Below are 15,148 nucleotides of genomic sequence, written 5' to 3' on the forward strand. Positions count from 1 at the left end.
TCTTTGTGCACATTCAGGCATTTGAGTGTTGAAAAATAAGCAGGAGCACCTCGACTCCGAGCTCCCCAAACCCAATCATGAGGGAACCAGTAGCCTCCCAGCAGCAGCTTCATTCTACTGCCCACCTGGCCCAAAGCCAACACATCAATGTAAAACTCTGTTAATACAGTTCCCCAAAAACATCCCAGCAATCCCTAATGCTCACATCTTGACGCAGCTCTACATAGCATTTCATTTCTATACCTGGCTGCTTTTTCGCTAAACTAGTTTGGAGTAGGGATCCAAAATGTCACCTACCTGAGGCCACCCAGGGCCAGGAGAGTCCTGCTGAGAGCTTTTGTTGTTCAGATGTGCTCCTGAGGGTGGCAAAAGAGTTCGATGAGGTACAGCATTACCCGCAGAATTCACCTCCGACCGCGCAGGATCCTCCGCTGTCCCCGGTGGAGTGAGGCCGACGTGGGAGTTCAGAGATGGAGCTCTGCCCTCACTTGTGTATTGCTTCTGCTGGTCGTGCTGCTGCAGCAAACCCTGTGGATACAAATGCCTGTACTGCTCGTGGGGATCCTGGTAGCAATACGGAGGTGCCGCTCCCAACTGGATGAGCTGCACAGGATGACTTGGATCCTGGGGGTACTGGTGGGGTTCATGCACAGTCTTCGGATCAGGTTCCCTGTGATATGGAGGAAGCTGCAGTTGCATTTGTTGCTGTTGTTGCTGTAGCTGCATGACAGGTTGCGTTTGGTAATACTGAGCTATTTGCATTGGACACTGTCTCTGCTGCTGCTGCCGAGTTGGCTGTTGCTGCTGCTGTTGGATCTCATGTATTGAGAGCCGCTGATGTCCCTGCTGTGGCTGAGCATAGTACTGAGTCTGCTGCAAGTGCTGCATCTGTTGCGGTAAGAGCTGCTGGGACTGCATTTGTTGAACATGTGTCTGTCCTTGCTGAAACGCAGAATGAATCTGCATTTGTGACAAATGCTGGTAGTCATAGTACAACTGTTGGTGCTGCATGACTTGCATTTGTTGCTTTTGCTGTGTGCTTGCAAAATTCTGGTGTGTCTGCTGTGGCACTGGTTGGTATCTCTGTACGCTGGAAGTTACAGGCTGTTGCTCAACTGCTGGCTTCTGGGACAGAAGCTGCCTGAGCGCACTGTCACCAGAATTATCTGCCATCGAAGTCTCAGTGTGTAAAACCTGAGCCATGTTGTTGACTTGAATTCTCAGATTTTGGTTAGCAAATACTTGTGTAAAAGAGTCCAATTTATGCAGGACCCCACTGGTAATTTTTTGTGATCGATTTTCGCTGGGTTGAGAATAAGAATATTGGTATCCATCGTGAGATTCCCCCTGCCCGAGGGGGCTCCACATTGCGCTTTGATTACTCAAATTGTTCCGCACTGGGACATGGTTTCCTGAGCCAGAATGCGTCCATGTTTGTCTGAGTGTATCCATTGACCCAAGACTTTTTGAGCCTACAGGCAAAGCTATACTGTCTCTTGAATCTTGGGGAAACTGAGGGGAGAGAGGGGACGCCTGGGGAGCATCTATAACAGATGTCCCATAACTATGATTTAGAGATGGAAGGGAGTTCATTTGGTGTTGGTAGTATAAGTTCTCATTGCTGTTGGCAGTATGGTTAGTTTTATACAATTGCTGGTCCCCCATTTTTGGTCACTTCTGTTCCAATCTTACAGGCACGCGAACCATTGAAATCTCTATGAACCCTGAGATAGCTGAGTGTGGGAGAGGAAGGGGCGGGAAGAGAAGCTAGGATTACTTATAATTCAGCATGTGCGTGTGCAAGAGAAGGACTAAGATTTCCTCCAGTCTGTCAGTAATTCCAATCAGACACAATGTTGCTTCACATCTTCAAAAAATGGACCACAGCGCAAGTCTTACACACACTAATAGGTTCAGTGTGCCAGGCATCTATGGAGTAAGAGAAAAAAAGAGTAAGTGCTAGCCATCTATATAAGGTGTTATAGTTATTGCCTCAAAGGAAACCAAAATCTCCTAGTTCAAAATGAACAACCATATGCAAAATTGTAGTAGCTGGGCTACTCCAGCGCAGTTAGGTTACTTCATCTCATCCCATTATCCTGCTTCATATCTGGTTCTCACATAAAATCATTCTGCCACATCCAAAAGTCCCACCAATTTTTTTTTCCTCCTGATATATATGAACATTCAAGCAGTTTTAGCTGGCCTCTATTGAGTAGCTTTAGCTTACCATCAAGCCAAACCATCCTTTCTAATGTTGCTAGTTGTCAGAAGCAAAAGACATTTTATAACATAAAATAATAACAAATGTCTCCACAAAGGTCTGAAAAGGCAAGTAAACCAAAAGCCAGGGCTTTGAACAAAGTTGACACTACTCGGATTACCAGTACCTGTAAAGGACCAACACCTAAAAGTACAAACAAAAATGTGAATTGCTGCCCAGAATTTGCACAGAGAACTGCAGAGCTTCTCACATCTTCCACGGTACCTACAACATGTTCTAGCAGTATGAAAATACATTGTCACTGAAAAATAAGAAGCAAGACTAATGTTCACCACCATAACAATAAACAAACAAACAAACAAATAAATACCCCAAACCCAAACTACAATCAAAATTCAGAAGCATCTGTGCTTGTAGATTTATTTGGCTTTCTATTTGGAATCTGTTCAATGTTAAAACCAAATAGGTCCTTGAAAATCACAGAATCAACAGAAATCTGTTAAAGTTGCTCATCTTACAGCAGGGATGCTGATTTCTTCTGCTCTCCTCTCTCACCCTTCTTCAGTTTGCAATATTTTAACAGACTAATTTACAGTAACTGCAACCATTTATCATTCTCACCATATAAGCTGCAATTTAAAGCAACATTTTAAAGATGCTTATACTGCTTTTGACGAACAAAACAACAACAAAAAATATTACATATTACAAGGTTGTTTCTCTGATTTACAATGGGAAGTGATCACATTGTCTAACGTTGTGCACACATGCACAGAGGCACAGCATGCCTACGCACACACAAGTAAGTTTCAAAGCAAAATATTATTCTGAACTTTAACAGGAGCAAAAAAAAATATTAGACAACAATCTTAACCCTGCCCCTTTCACATCTGGCTTTCTAAGCGTAATACTTTCCATCACGGTCTCCTTTGTATTGATGTCTACCTTTATAAACTCAGGAGAGTTTCATCCTTGACCTGGATGAATAAACGTGAGGTCACTGATAAAGAAAATTTTAACAACTGTCAGGTGTATAATAATGAGTTCTGCACTAGCAACAGTAAATAGGGATAATATTTAGCTTAGGCACAAAAAAAAAACCCAAACATTTTTGTTCTAACACAATGTAAGAGAGGAAACCATAGCTCCCAATGAAGAAGGCTTTCAGTGAGTACACAGTTTTTGCGTAAGCAATCACTAGCATGTAACTTTTTCACATGATGAATGATGGCAGAGAATAAACATGAGCTTATTTCCCCTTTTAGAAATATACATTGCTTCCTATTTTTTCTGAACACACTCCATTCCAAGGGAGTCAATAGTCAGGTTGCCAAAAAGATTTTTTAGCCACAACTCAGCTTCAAACACTTCCTATTAAAAATTACCACGAGAAATTAAACAAAGCCTGCAAAAACATTCAAAGGGCATAAAAATAAACACTGTGTGGTATTTCATACTCAAAGGCCATCAACTTATTCAGAAAGAGGGGTACGCTGCAAAGGAATATGCATCCCCTTTCATGCCTGCCAAGTTCAGAAAGCACAGCTGAGACTCTGAACATCCATCCATGAGAACAGGGCACAAATGGATCTGTCTACCTTAACTTTTCTAGAGGACTTATGTCCCGTTTTTACTTACTGATAGCATTATAATTTACAATAACTGACTTTTTTTGTCATTTTGTTTCAAGTGAGAAGTATTGGCCAAAGGACAAGAACTAATACTGACACAAGCCAGTGAATTGAGCAGACATCTCCAGGAGTCAATTAAAAGACTAGAAAAAAAGACTTTCAGGAGTAAGACAATAGAAGCACTTACTCCAAGGGCAGAAAATAACATGATTTCATAGAGTCATAAAATACCCTGAGCTAGAAGGGACCCACAAGGATCACCATGTCTAACTCCTGACTCCACACAAGAGCACACAGAAATCAAACCCTATGTCTGAGAGCGCTGTCCAAACTCCTGCAGCCCATTCCATGCCCACCACCCTTTGGTGCAGACACTGTCCCCAACCTCCATACCATCCCCTGTCGCTGTCACAGAGAGCAGAGTTCAGTGCTGCTCTCTGCTCCCTGTGAGGAGCTGCAGACACCATGAGGCCTCCCCTCAGCTCCTCTGCTCTGAGCTGAGCAAAACCAGGGACCTCAGCCGCTCCTCACACACCTTGCCCTCTGAATTCTTCACCATCTTGGTAGGCCTCTCCTTTGCACACTCTCTAACAACTCTGTGCCCTTCTTACATTGTACCCACCAAAAAGCAACCAGTGCTGGAGGTGAGGCTGCACAGCGGGACAACTCCTCCCCTCAAATGGATGCAGTGCTGGGCCTGGAGCTCCCCAGGACACAGTTGTCCCTTTGGGCTGCCAGGGCACACTGCTGGCTCACATTCAACTTGCTGTTAACCAGAACCCTTAAATCTGCTCTCTCCATATCCAGGGCCAAAGATTTGATGGAAGTTTTTGTCATACTACCAAAGAATTTCAACTCAACTATTTCATGGTCACTGTGATAACAAATATTTTTTTTAGTACTTGAACAGGCTTAAATTCAAGGTCATGATGTTGTATACAATAGCATCTGCAATCAAGTTTAACAAAATGCCAACAGAATACATTGCTTGTTGGATTAAAACCTAAGAAAGAAAATCTCAGAGCTGTACAAAATATAATTAAGGTCTAAAAGGCACAAAAGTTAGTCTCTTGCCAACTGAGAAGCCACTGGCAATGTATTTCTATTTCTTTCAGTGACAGGAAGAAAAGGTTATTTTTTCTCCTTTTAAGCACTCATACTTAAACACCTCTAATTGCAATTTGTCACAACAACAACCATTACTACTAAATGGTTAAATCAAACAACTCCACTTCTGAAAGCAGCAGTTTTAAAGCGACAATGGTTCTGCAGCTGTATGTTTCTTTTTCTTTCCAACAGTCACTCACACTACTTAACCTATTACATTTCCGACATTGCAGATATATCCCAATTACGCAATCATTAGGAAGAAACAGAAAAACAAATGTGAAAGGACAAAAACATTTCTGTAGACTGCCTAGGAAGAGAAACACCCTATTCAATATTATGGATGATATCTGGACCCAAACTAATGGGAATTCAATTGATTTCAGCACAGACAAGGTTTCACTTCAACTCTTCTTGTTTCAGTGTGGTCCTTGCAAGCTGCACAGCTTCATTCTCCAGACTGAAAGCCACAAACACTTTGAGCTTGCTGAAATGTCTTTACACACTTCAACCACCTCTCTGTTCAAACACAGGCAATTCTAAGGTAATAGAAATAACAGTTGCTCCTAGAAGCACACCGTAACTTAATTCTGGTGTACATAAAATGGAAGAATGTTCTGATGTTAGCAGTCTTCAATAAAGATGATCTGATTTTACATCCTTCATAAGTTATATCACTGGATAGTTAGGAAATCTTACAGAAGGCAGGCAGCAAAATATAAAGGAGACAATAATTATAACTTGCTTTACGAAAAAAAAAAAAGCCCTATAACACAACACAAAAACAGAAATCCACAGAACATTTCAACTTCAATAAACAACAGATCCATCACATTTTTTTAACTCCCTGAATCTACATGAACTTCAGTGAGACAATCACACCAAATAAGTCACTGGTCACAAGTTGTGCCAGGTACAGAATGCAAAAGCAGGACTGAACGTCAGTCAATTCTACTTTCAGAACTATGGGGAGAGGTGCCAAAAGACCATAGGAGAATACATACTGAAGGAATTAGACACATTAATAGACCATCAAAGTACTGTGACACTGATCTAAGCCATTGCAGCATAGTGCATGGCTGCAAATCAAAATGAAATTAAATCCTATATTTTGTCTAATTTATTTAAAAATTTTCATCAGCAACATTAATAAAAAAACCTACATGTTTTCAATAGATGAACTACTATATAGTCTGAAAACAAAAGACAAGAGAGCAGGAGGCAGAAGCAAAAACAAAAACCTACATCTCCTCCATTCAACTGGCTTCTGCAGGACGGAGCACTTAGAGCTACTCACAAACAGTAGCATTAGGAGATGCTAATTTGCTGGGGCACATGCAGCCAGTGATTGTAACACTTCAGTTGAAATAAGTTTAACCACCACTTTCAGCAATCTAAACGGTTTTGTTTTGTAGTGCGGTTATTTTTCTCTCTTCTTTTTTTTTTTTTTTTCTTTTCTTTTTTTTTTTTTTTTGAGTAATAACTCAAGGCAAGCCAGCTTACAAAAATGCGTCACAACTTTTGTGTTCTCCCAACACTGGAGACATGTTTTAATCATGCCTTACTGCCCTTCAGTCCGACAGGCTGAGACATGGCTTTCTCACATCTATATTTTCACTATTAGACTGCAAGCTTCATTTTTAATCGCGCATAATTCAAAATCCAAAAACAGGACTTCTCTGTTTTCCTCCTTTCTTCCTTTCAACTTTTTTCTACCACTTAGCTTCAATATAAACAAAACAGGATTTATCTTATTCAGTGTTTAGCCTTTTTACTGGAATGTTTTTACTGGCTTACTTTATAATTCAGAAACACGAGATCATCTGCTATGCTATGCCTACATTTAGCCAGTCATCACTCACATCGTCTCTGTTTTCCTTTAGGACAGACACACAAATATACAGCAGTTCCTTCCCTGATACACTCTCTCCTGCTAACATGAAGCACCAGGAGCCCCTACTACCTGGGCTGCCTACAGTCCCACCCCTAAGTAAGTGACAGCCCAGACAGGCATGATTTTCAGCCGAGCACTGCTGACATACAACCAGTATTAAGAACCCACTAAAGACAGTAGGTTTAAAAGCCAGGAGAGAGCTATGTGAGAAAGGACATACCTGCATTACTCAAAACCAGCCTCCAGGAGCAGAGCTGACACTATTCCTACCTCTTCAGATGTGTTAACTGTAGTAAATGGTGGGTTGTTGCGAAGCACAGCAATGGGAAAGGAAGACCAGTAGGTTTTAGAGACCCCTGTGCCTCAGAGCCTCTGTTGAGATACCAGGTTTGCCTCCACGGCAACCTGGTTAGCCACAGTTCAAGCCCAAACTCCATTTTTGTTTGTTTGTTTGGCAGAGGAAATAAACATGGAAGAAAAGTAGCACAGTACTGAAACAGAATGAATAATTTCTAATGCTGAACAAGATGGCTGGAGGAATTAGCAGAGAGAAAACAAGCGGAGGAAAGATAGGAATTCAAAGAACTGCCTGTTTTCCTATAGAAATTCTGAAGATGGATCAGATTTAATAATAGAGGCACAGACTGAAAAGAAGGGTGAAAAGATACAGAATCATGGCTAGAATAAATAGCAAAATCACAATATGAATTTCAAGGACCAACTATAATTTATATAGCTATCTCAAGGACAAATACTCAGGGCTGAAAACCTTTTCATCCCAGTCCTGGATAAAACCACTTGTATGTTTTGCACTGTGCTTGAATTCTGACTTTCTTTGAATGTCAGAGGTTGCAAATCCATGCCCATATCTGCACATGAACACAAAGGCTGGAGCTGTTAGGTGAAAAGGCTACCACAAGAGTATTCTAGTGTAGTAGAAACAGGAATAAAATAACTGCAAAAGTGAAAAGGAGATGGAAAGGATCCAAAATCTTTAGTATACTGATTTTATAGAAAGCATACTGCTATGTGCTCTTAAAATGGAAGGAGAGAACAGATTAGCTGCTTTTTAATATTAATGACAGTAATTCTTCAATAGTTGCACAAATCCTTCAAAAAATATCATTCCCTTTGCAGATGAGCTCCAACTGCAGTGCAGCGCAGTTGGAAAGGCTGGTAAGTCTCATGTGGCTGCTCATTTGAGCTGTTCCCATTTCCACTCTTAAGAAAAACTAGAATGTCCTAATTCAGTTTAATAAAGAACACATTGGACTTGGGGGAGGGGAGCTGAGCAATTTCTCCATTTCAATAAAGTTTAAAAATACAACCAAAAAAAAAACCAACAGAAAAAACAACAGTTGATCATCTCAGGAAAGTTTCTAGAAAAGGGGGAGGAGAGAGGAAGACAAACAAGCAATAACATTTTCCTCTCCTTTTGATCTAAGTTATAAGCAGAAAATGCATTCTGAGGCAGCGGTAATTTAATGAAAACTTTTCTTCTAAAACTAACAGCATTCTTGTTATTCAAGAAGAAGAGGCTGAAGAAAAGGCTGATTTCTAAATAAAGCCAGTAACTCGATTTAGTTTAAGGGAAATAAAGTTCCATGAGTCCCAAAGAAATGAAGAAAGCTGCTTCAGCAACCCAGATCATCTTTGTTGTCAGTTGAACAGAGCTACAGTTTTGAGCTACTTTGAAGTGTTCTCAGAACTGTGACTGAAGCAGGTAGCACATTATTTCATAAAAATGACAGATATAAAATGGTGTGATCATCTCACAATACTGATGAAAAATCAAAACAGAAACCTTGATTAAGGTCAGAAAGGCACTGGAATTGCATATCCCAAAACTAAGTGACTAAGAAGCTTACGGATGACAGGATTTATTAAAGGGGCTGATCAGCACTGACAAAAACATTTTTAATATTCACCGATATATTATTGCATATTTGATCAAGGTAGAAGCTGTCTATGAAACTTTATTTGAAATGTCTTTACCCAATCCAGGTTTACTGACTGCTTATATGAAAGAAATTGTAACAGCTTCTGCTGCTATATCAAGGGCAATACTTCCATGTGCTTCCTGGAATATGAATGTGCCCTCTTATCCCTATTGCCCTCAACTTCATGCTTTAGTTTGCTGGTATTACTGAATTGTGTGATTTGTTCTTCCTCAGCAAGACCCCAGCATGAAGATCATAAGGACAGACGGGTTAGACTTTGCCCACTACGCCACGTTAAAATCCCTGCTCACTAGAGCTGAACTGGGAGAGAAGGGGGACATTTTCATGCCTTTCCACTGAAACATAAATCCATCAGCTGTCATTGTGGATAGAGCAGCTGGGACACTTTGAGCATAACGTGAGCACCCTTATGCTACATCTCACCTGAAGCTTGGAAGGTGATTGACTATTTCTGTAACTGTGAATATCGTTAAACAGTCAGAGAACATGTGCTGAGATTTGCAAGAACAGGCAAGAAGGAAACATCCTGAGACAGATAAACAACTAGGAAAATAATAATAATAATAATAATAATAATAATAATAATAATAATAATAATAATAATAATAATAATAATAATAATATAAGCAGGTAGAAGTAGCATTTGTGACACAGCATATGGACAAGCTTTCCGTAGGGAATCAGCAGCAATCTTGAGCCAGCACCTCCCTCAAAATCTTGCAAATGGATCCTCTGAAAAATCAGTTCCTCTAAACACACCATATTGGCACCTAGCTGTGGGGCCACAAAAAAAAAAACCCGAATGGCTGTGCGGAGCTGAGCACCACAGCTTCTTTTCTTTTAATTACGGTAATGCCCATTTTGATTGTATGTGACAATGCAGGCAATTTAGGCCTTTAGGAAACATATGAATGCATGCGAATCTCCTGTGTCATACATGCTGGAGTAAATAAAATGTAATGTCTTAGAGAACAGAGTCAACATACAGCTATAGTCATATCTGAGAAGTCAACCAGTAAGACTACAGAGCCTCAGAACCATGAATTTTGGGAAATGGACAGAAAGCACACACTGAGCCTCATTAACCAACCCAGCCTCATAGAAAGTGGACACACGATGTTCCAACAGTACCTGATTTTTGATTACTTGTGAGACTGTTGTATCTTGCCGTGCTGACTTCGCCATAACATTTCATGCCGTTCTCATTCTGTGATCTCAAAGTGATGTATCTAAACATAAAGCAAAAGAACAGAAAACCATTTTTTAATCATTACCTTATAAAGTATCACCAACTCATTCCATCAGCAGGCCTGCAAGAATGAGCATCCTATTGCAGCACAATCAAATATTAACTTCTATTCATTACGGTATCTGCGCTACCCTGAGTTACTCACAGTTATTCAACTCAGTATTGCAGGGGACATCCATCAGCAAGGCAACTCCCTCAAAAGACAGCAAGGAACCCCTTTTCCATATTGATAGTGAGAGACTGCTTTGTTGTCAAATCTCTGGGACCAATACATTCATGGTCCTCCAAATTACAAAGCCACATCAGTAAATTCATCTTTCCTTCTTACTTATCTTGGCACCAACTGCAAAATGAAGAACAGGTCGACTCAAAAAATAAAACAAGATTGTGCCTGTATCACAGACACTGTAAAGAACTCTAAGCATTTTATGCTTCTCTGACAGAGCCCAAAGGCAGGCCAGATGCTCTTGCTAAGAGGAGACCTTGCTGTCCCACAGCTTGCAGCCCAGATGATGAACATGATTTAAAGACGAAGGTGTAACATTCAGGAAGGGAGGGATTAATGAAAGTCAAAGATGTGGGAGATACAATCAGGTTGTCAACCAATTCAAAAGAGATACCTTGTCAAAGCATCTTAAATTATTTAAATAAAAGCAACGCATTTGTTTTGTTGGTGCTGCTGCCAAGACAGCTTTTAGGGAAGGCCACGAATGAATCACAGAACCACAGAATTGTAGGGCTTGGAAGGGACTATTGGAGATCATCCAGTCCAACCCTCAGCTAAAGCAAGTTGCCTAGAGTAGTTTACACAGAAGAGCACTCAGGTGAGTTCCAGAGAAGCAGACTCTACAGCCTCTCTCATCAGCTTGTTCCACTCCTCTGCCTAAAGTTCTTCCTCATGTTCAGGTGGAACTGCCCATGTTCCAGTTTCTGTCCATTGCCCATTGACCTGGCATTGGGCACCACTGGAAAGAGGCTGGCCCTGTGCACTTGACACCTGCCCTTTAGATATCTATAAGCACTAACAAGCATTAAGCCAATCTGGAAGACAGTTCTCAGCTCTCAGTTTCTCCATCTCTATGATGGAGTGACGGCGTTGGTGGATGAAGGGAAGGCGACCGATGTCATTTACCTGGACCTGAGCAAGGCCTTTGACATGGTCCCCCATCACATCCTCATCTCCAAATTGGAGGGAGGTGGATTTGATGGGTGGACAACTAGATGGATAAGCAATTGGTTGAAAGGCCGCAGACAGAGGGTGGTGGTCAATGGCTCTATGTCCAGGTGGAGGCCGGTAACGAGCGGCGTCCCTCAAGGGTCTGTCTTGGGACCGGTGCTCTTTAACATCTTTATTAATGACATCGATGAGGGAATGGAGTGCACCCTCAGCAAGTTTGCTGATGACACCAAGCTGAGTGGTGCAGTTGATACGGAGGAGGGAACAGATGCCATTCAGAGGGACCTTGACAGGCTGGAAAGCTGGGCTCGGGTGAACCTAATGAGGTTCAACACGGCAAAGTGCAAGGTTTTGCACTTGGGCCGGAAGAACCCCAGGCACCTGTACAGGCTGGGAGGAGTTGTCCTTGAGAGCAGCTCGGCTGAAAAAGACCTAGGGGTCCTGATAGATGAGAAACTTAACATGAGCCAGCAGTGCGCTCTGGCAGCCCGGAAAGCAAATGGGATCCTGGGCTCCATCAGGAGAGGGGTGGTCAGCAGGGATAGGGAGGTGATCGTCCCTCTCTACTCTGCTCTTGTGAGGCCCCATCTGGAGTACTGTGTCCAGGTGTGGAGCCCTCAGTACAAAAAAGATATGGAGATTTTGGAAAGGGTCCAGAGGAGGGCCACAAAGATGATCAGGGGGCTGGAGCACCTCCCCTATGAGGAAAGGCTGAGGGAGTTGGGTTTGTTCAGCCTGGAGAAGAGAAGGTTGCGGGGTGACCTCATTGCAGCCTTTCAGTACCTGAAGGGAACTTACTCCCAGGAGGGGAGTAAACTCTTCGAAAGGGCTGATAATAGCAGGACTAGGGGAAATGGTTTTAAGTTGAAGGAGGGAAGATTTAGGTTGGATGTTAGGGGTAAGTTCTTTACTAGAAGGGTGGTTAGGTCCTGGAACAGGCTGCCCAGTGAGGTTGTGGATGCCCCGTCCTTGGAGGTGTTCAAGACCAGGTTGGACGGGGCCCTGGGCAACCTGATCTAGTAAATGCGTATGTTTGGTGGCCCTGCTAGGCAGGGGGGTTGGAACTACATGATCCTTGAGGTCCCTTCCAACCCGGGTAATTCTGTGATTCTGTGATTCTGTGATCAGACCCTGCTAGTAGGCTTTGGAAAGCTACTGCAGTAGTAAGAGGCAACTGTATAAATGTCTCACAGGAGGACACAGGTGGCACCAGTCAGCTTGATCAGCACTCCGCATCTGATCCATCAGTTGAAATTACTCTCTAAAGCTCTCTGCTAACAGGTCCTAAGCACCATGGCATGATTGCACGCAGCAAGAAGAACCCTGATGCCAAATCCAGTAGTTCCTTGAACAGCACAGCTTCCCTCCCTCAACATCCCAAGGCAGGAGGAAATGAATCCAAAGCATTTCCTCACCTGGCCCAGCACTAACCTCTGCAGCCCATGGCATGATCCCCAAGAGCCAAAGGAAATAGAGGGGTTCACAGCATAATCCAAAGAAATCTGATCAAACTACACACCGAAGGAGATAACAGAGCTTCTATGAAGCCTAATCTAACCCAAATGTCCTTCTTTTAAAGAACCCCTCTCCGCTGATAGTAAATACTGACACCACTGTACAGAGACACATGGATATCCTTGGATAAAATCAAGTTTTTGCTTATGCAGTCATTGTGTTGGATTGCAGTAACTACAGTTTGTGCATGCCTGAATTTCATTATGAACATGAGCCGAAATGCTGCAGTTATCCCAGAAAGCAAACGGTTCATTAACTGCTTACAACCTTTCTGCTGATGGCTTTTCTCAGCAAAACCTAAATTGAAAGTATAACTTCTTTAATAAATATGCTGAAATAAGAAAGGCTTTTATAAAGTCTCATCTATTTACTGCTTTATCCATCTCATTTTTTGTATGGGTATTTCATATCTTTAGATGTCTAACAGGCACACTGAACGTTCCAGATGACTGACTACCATTGCTTACATTTGGAACACAATACATTTAGAAGCATACGGAAAGCCCACGGTTAACTCTGGTAGCGACAAAAGCTGTTCAACACAGTTGTTTAGAACTTGCCAAGATCTGTTTAAACTTCATTAAAAAAATAACTGCTATATCATGAGCGTTGACCACAGCCACAGTACATAGTTTTGCTTGCTTTTTAGTTTATCCATCTAAAAATGTCAAAGCATTCTGCAGACAGACCATCCCAGGCAGCTTCCAAGAGAGGCCAGCCCAACTGACAGTGAGAAAAGCAACAACAGCAATGCCTAAGAAAACGCTGTCCTTAATCTTGTCTTTCTTTTTGCTGCTTTTCTCTCTACATCACCTCTTTGCTCATTTGTTTCATTACGTTCATTTATGCTGCTGAGTCATTCACCTCCATCAGCAGAGATACAGTAATACCCACATGCAGTTGTATGGAAATGAGCAGGCACGTGCAGAGCTCTTTTGCGTAATACCACAGGTAAAGAACAAAACTCTGTGCACCTCAGAGCCAGAGGTAGCAAACTAATGACTAATAAAACACTGAAAATAGTCCCAGTGTAATTAGTGCAGGATAAAACCAAACTGCAAAAGTACGTAAAACTCGCAAATAATGTTTTAATGCCTTGAAAATAGCTTTCATTAAATTTTCATCAGTGTCTCATTTTTTAAGTTTGGATCCAAAACCAGCCTAAATGAATATTCCTTTGCCATATTCTTTGCTTTCATTCCTACCCCACCCCCAAGATTCTAGATGGAACCTAAGCACAGTAAGAAGAAGGGAAGTCTTCAGCAACATTTACAAATTAAGAGCTAAGTCAGAGATCAGCTATCCCATACACACAATATAAATTCTTCTTCTCTCTTCATTAGGATTGATGACACTGCTGGAAAATAAGGAGCACATAATACCTTTTATGGGAATGTAAAGCACGAGCGAATTAGTACGAAGAGAATTCAACTAAATCAATTTCTCATCTCAAGATAGTAATGAAGGCAATTTCTTGAACTCGACTACGTTTATACCATATTGATCAGCAAAGCTTCACGCTTAAAAGTTAAACTAGTTATTTTTCCAGGGATAAAATGGAAGCTGTCAGTAAACTCTAGGCAAAACACCAAAGGACTGGGAGCTGCACACAGAGGCCTAGCAGCAGCCTGGGTGAGATGAAGCTTTGTGCGGAAGATGAAGTTGCAATGCCCTCCCACCACCATGAGCAGGGGCAACGAGGAAGCCATGCAAGTATGCCTTATGCTATCTGAGTTCACATAGCATGGCCCACATGCTTCCATGAGCAGTGCTACAGCTGTGATTGCACAGCAGTTTTGACACAGGAAAGCTAGATGGGTCAAAGATGAGGATACTCGTATCCTCAGTCAAAGTAAAATGACTAACAACACTGGACACACAACAAATAGAATAGTGTTATTTATTTGAATGTGAAGGGCTTTTATATCAATTGGCATTAGGAACTTAACTGATGTGGAAGAGTTAGTGACTCAGATTCTCCACATACCATCAGAGCACCCTCAGAGTACTCAGGAGTACTTAGTGATTTCTCCTGCTCAGTGGCAGCCCAACTGACTGCAAACAAATATCAGCTGATAATCTTCCCGAAGTTCAATAAGCCTATTCTAACTGAATGAGACCAGAGCTTTCTCCACTGTATCTTCCATTAGTTCCATCGCAACAAGAGAAAGCATCCTTTTATCTGAATTTGGTTGATCTCAATTACGCAGTATTTAAATTATATTTGGAAGAGAAAAAAGCCATCTTAAGATAAGAAACATAAGAAAAGTAAGAGTACATAAGTTAAAAAGCAATACCAACAAGGATGATGATATCAAACGACAAAACCAATAACAAAAAAGTTGGAAGTTCATGAACTATCATCATCGATTGAGTACCTTTAAATTTGT

General features: G+C 41.6%; 1 protein-coding gene across 6 annotated transcripts in view; it reads right to left on the reverse strand.

Annotated features, from left to right (window-relative positions):
• The window catches only part of TRERF1 (transcriptional regulating factor 1), a 98,258-nt gene that overhangs the window by 20,341 nt on the left and 62,769 nt on the right, over window positions 1-15,148 (reverse strand). For all 6 annotated transcript variants that reach the window (XR_014944573.1, XR_014944574.1, XM_015857362.3 and 3 more), the window contains exons 3-4: window positions 9,949-10,046; window positions 298-1,929 (exon numbers count right to left, since the gene is read on the reverse strand). Coding sequence is in view for 4 of the 6 variants with exons in the window: in XM_015857362.3 (XP_015712848.2) it covers window positions 298-1,665 (1,368 nt within the window). In the remaining 2 variants the exon portion in view is untranslated. The remainder of the gene's footprint in view (window positions 1-297; window positions 1,930-9,948; window positions 10,047-15,148) is intronic.

This window comes from Coturnix japonica, chromosome 3 (assembly GCF_054131305.1).
Source record: "Coturnix japonica strain WE chromosome 3, WE-NBRP24, whole genome shotgun sequence".
Classification (NCBI taxonomy): Eukaryota; Metazoa; Chordata; class Aves; order Galliformes; family Phasianidae; genus Coturnix; species Coturnix japonica.